Source organism: Myotis brandtii, unplaced genomic scaffold, assembly GCF_000412655.1.
Source record: "Myotis brandtii unplaced genomic scaffold, ASM41265v1 scaffold1236, whole genome shotgun sequence".
Taxonomy (NCBI): domain Eukaryota; kingdom Metazoa; phylum Chordata; class Mammalia; order Chiroptera; family Vespertilionidae; genus Myotis; species Myotis brandtii.
The window spans coordinates 389,099-390,538 of NW_005354316.1; the positions used below are offsets into that span (position 1 = coordinate 389,099).

At 66.7% G+C, this 1,440-nt stretch overlaps 1 protein-coding gene across 1 annotated transcript in view; it reads right to left on the reverse strand.

Moving 5' to 3' along the window:
* Positions 1 to 1,385: 1,385 nt before the first annotated feature.
* Positions 1,386 to 1,440, reverse strand: part of MUC2 (mucin 2, oligomeric mucus/gel-forming) — a 101,524-nt gene continuing 101,469 nt past the window's right edge. The window contains exon 39 of the mRNA XM_014533997.1: positions 1,386 to 1,421. Coding sequence (XP_014389483.1) covers positions 1,386 to 1,421 — 36 coding nt within the window. The remainder of the gene's footprint in view (positions 1,422 to 1,440) is intronic.

Sequence of the window (1,440 nt, forward strand, 5' to 3'; positions counted from 1 at the left end):
GACTCCTGGGACCCCTGACTCAGCTCCCGCCGCCCAGGCCTGAGCTGGAGGCGTGGGCCACGTGCTGGCCCCGTGGCGACTAAATCCCGGAGATGGAGGGTTGGTGCCGTGGCCCCAGTCCCACCTCCGCCCCCGACTCAACCCAGTTCTTGCAGGTGAGGCGGCGTGATTTGGGGGACAGAGCCTTGGGCATCTAGTTCCAGGACGGGGCTGGGACACTGCCCACCAGCTGGGGGCCACGGCACCAGCTTCCTGCGCCCGGGCTGCGGACCCCCAGCAGGCAGCGCCCGGCCTGTTTCCCTTTGTGAGACCAGGGGAGGAGCCCCTTGCTGTCCCAGAGGACGGTGCTTAGGCCTCACCCTCCGCCCTGAATCCTCGCCAGGCTCCTCAGCCCCCTGCCCGGTGTCCACAGGACCCTGAGCCTGAGGGTGGCCCCTGGCGGCCCAACTGTCCAGCCTGCGGGCCCCCAGTCCTGTCGGCCAGTGGCCAGCCCGGAGCCACGACCCCTCAGCACCCCCAGCACCATCAGCTGGCTGGTGCCTGGTCCTGTCGGTTGGTCTGCTCTGGGTGACCCCTCCCCACACTTGGGACCCCCCAGGGTTCCTGCGTGGGACCAGCCTGTGTCTGGGGCTGACCTCAGCTTCCCTGTCCCCACACTCAGCCTCCAACAGCCCCCCCGCCCCCCGTGCAGCCTTTGGCGAGCGTGTGGATGGGGGGTCTGCACGCTCCCCTGGAGCCGCCCAGGGAGGGGCCAGGCTTTGGGAATGTGGGTGCTCAGGGCGAGGCTGAGGCCTGCTGGCTGATGGGGGGGCGCGGCAGGACCTTCACTGATCAGGGCACGTCCGCCCTCTGCGGGGGATTGGTCTCAGAGTGCCTGCAGGTGCACGCACGTGGGCACACACACACACGGCTATGAATGCACAACACATGCGTACATATTATCTGCACATGCTCACGTGGTTATGGACACACGTGTATGCATGTACATGCTCACACGGGTATGCACACACTCATGGGTATGCACATGCACACACCCAGCTTGCATCCATGTGGTGGGAGGGTCCGGAAGCTTTGTGGGGAGGAGATGGAACCCTCCCCTAGAAATTTCCCCCCCCAGGGGGCCTTCTGGTGCCGGACGTGGTCAGTGGGTGGGTGGTCAGTGGGTGGATAGACGTGGGGGCCTCCTCCCCTCCCCTCCCTCCCCTGGGCCCATGGACAAGCTTTAACACCACACAGAGCCGGGGCTTGCAAAATGCTCCACGTTTATTTCTGGAGGTCGGCCTCTCCTGAGGCCCAGGGCGGAGGTAGGGGGGCTCTGTCTCCCGCAGCCCCGAGCAGCCGGCCGCGTGTCCAAGCGACGTCGTGGATACGACCCCACGCGAGGCTTACGTCTGGGAGCAGCGGCCGGATCCACGGCCAGACTGGGCCCCCAGAGGAGAC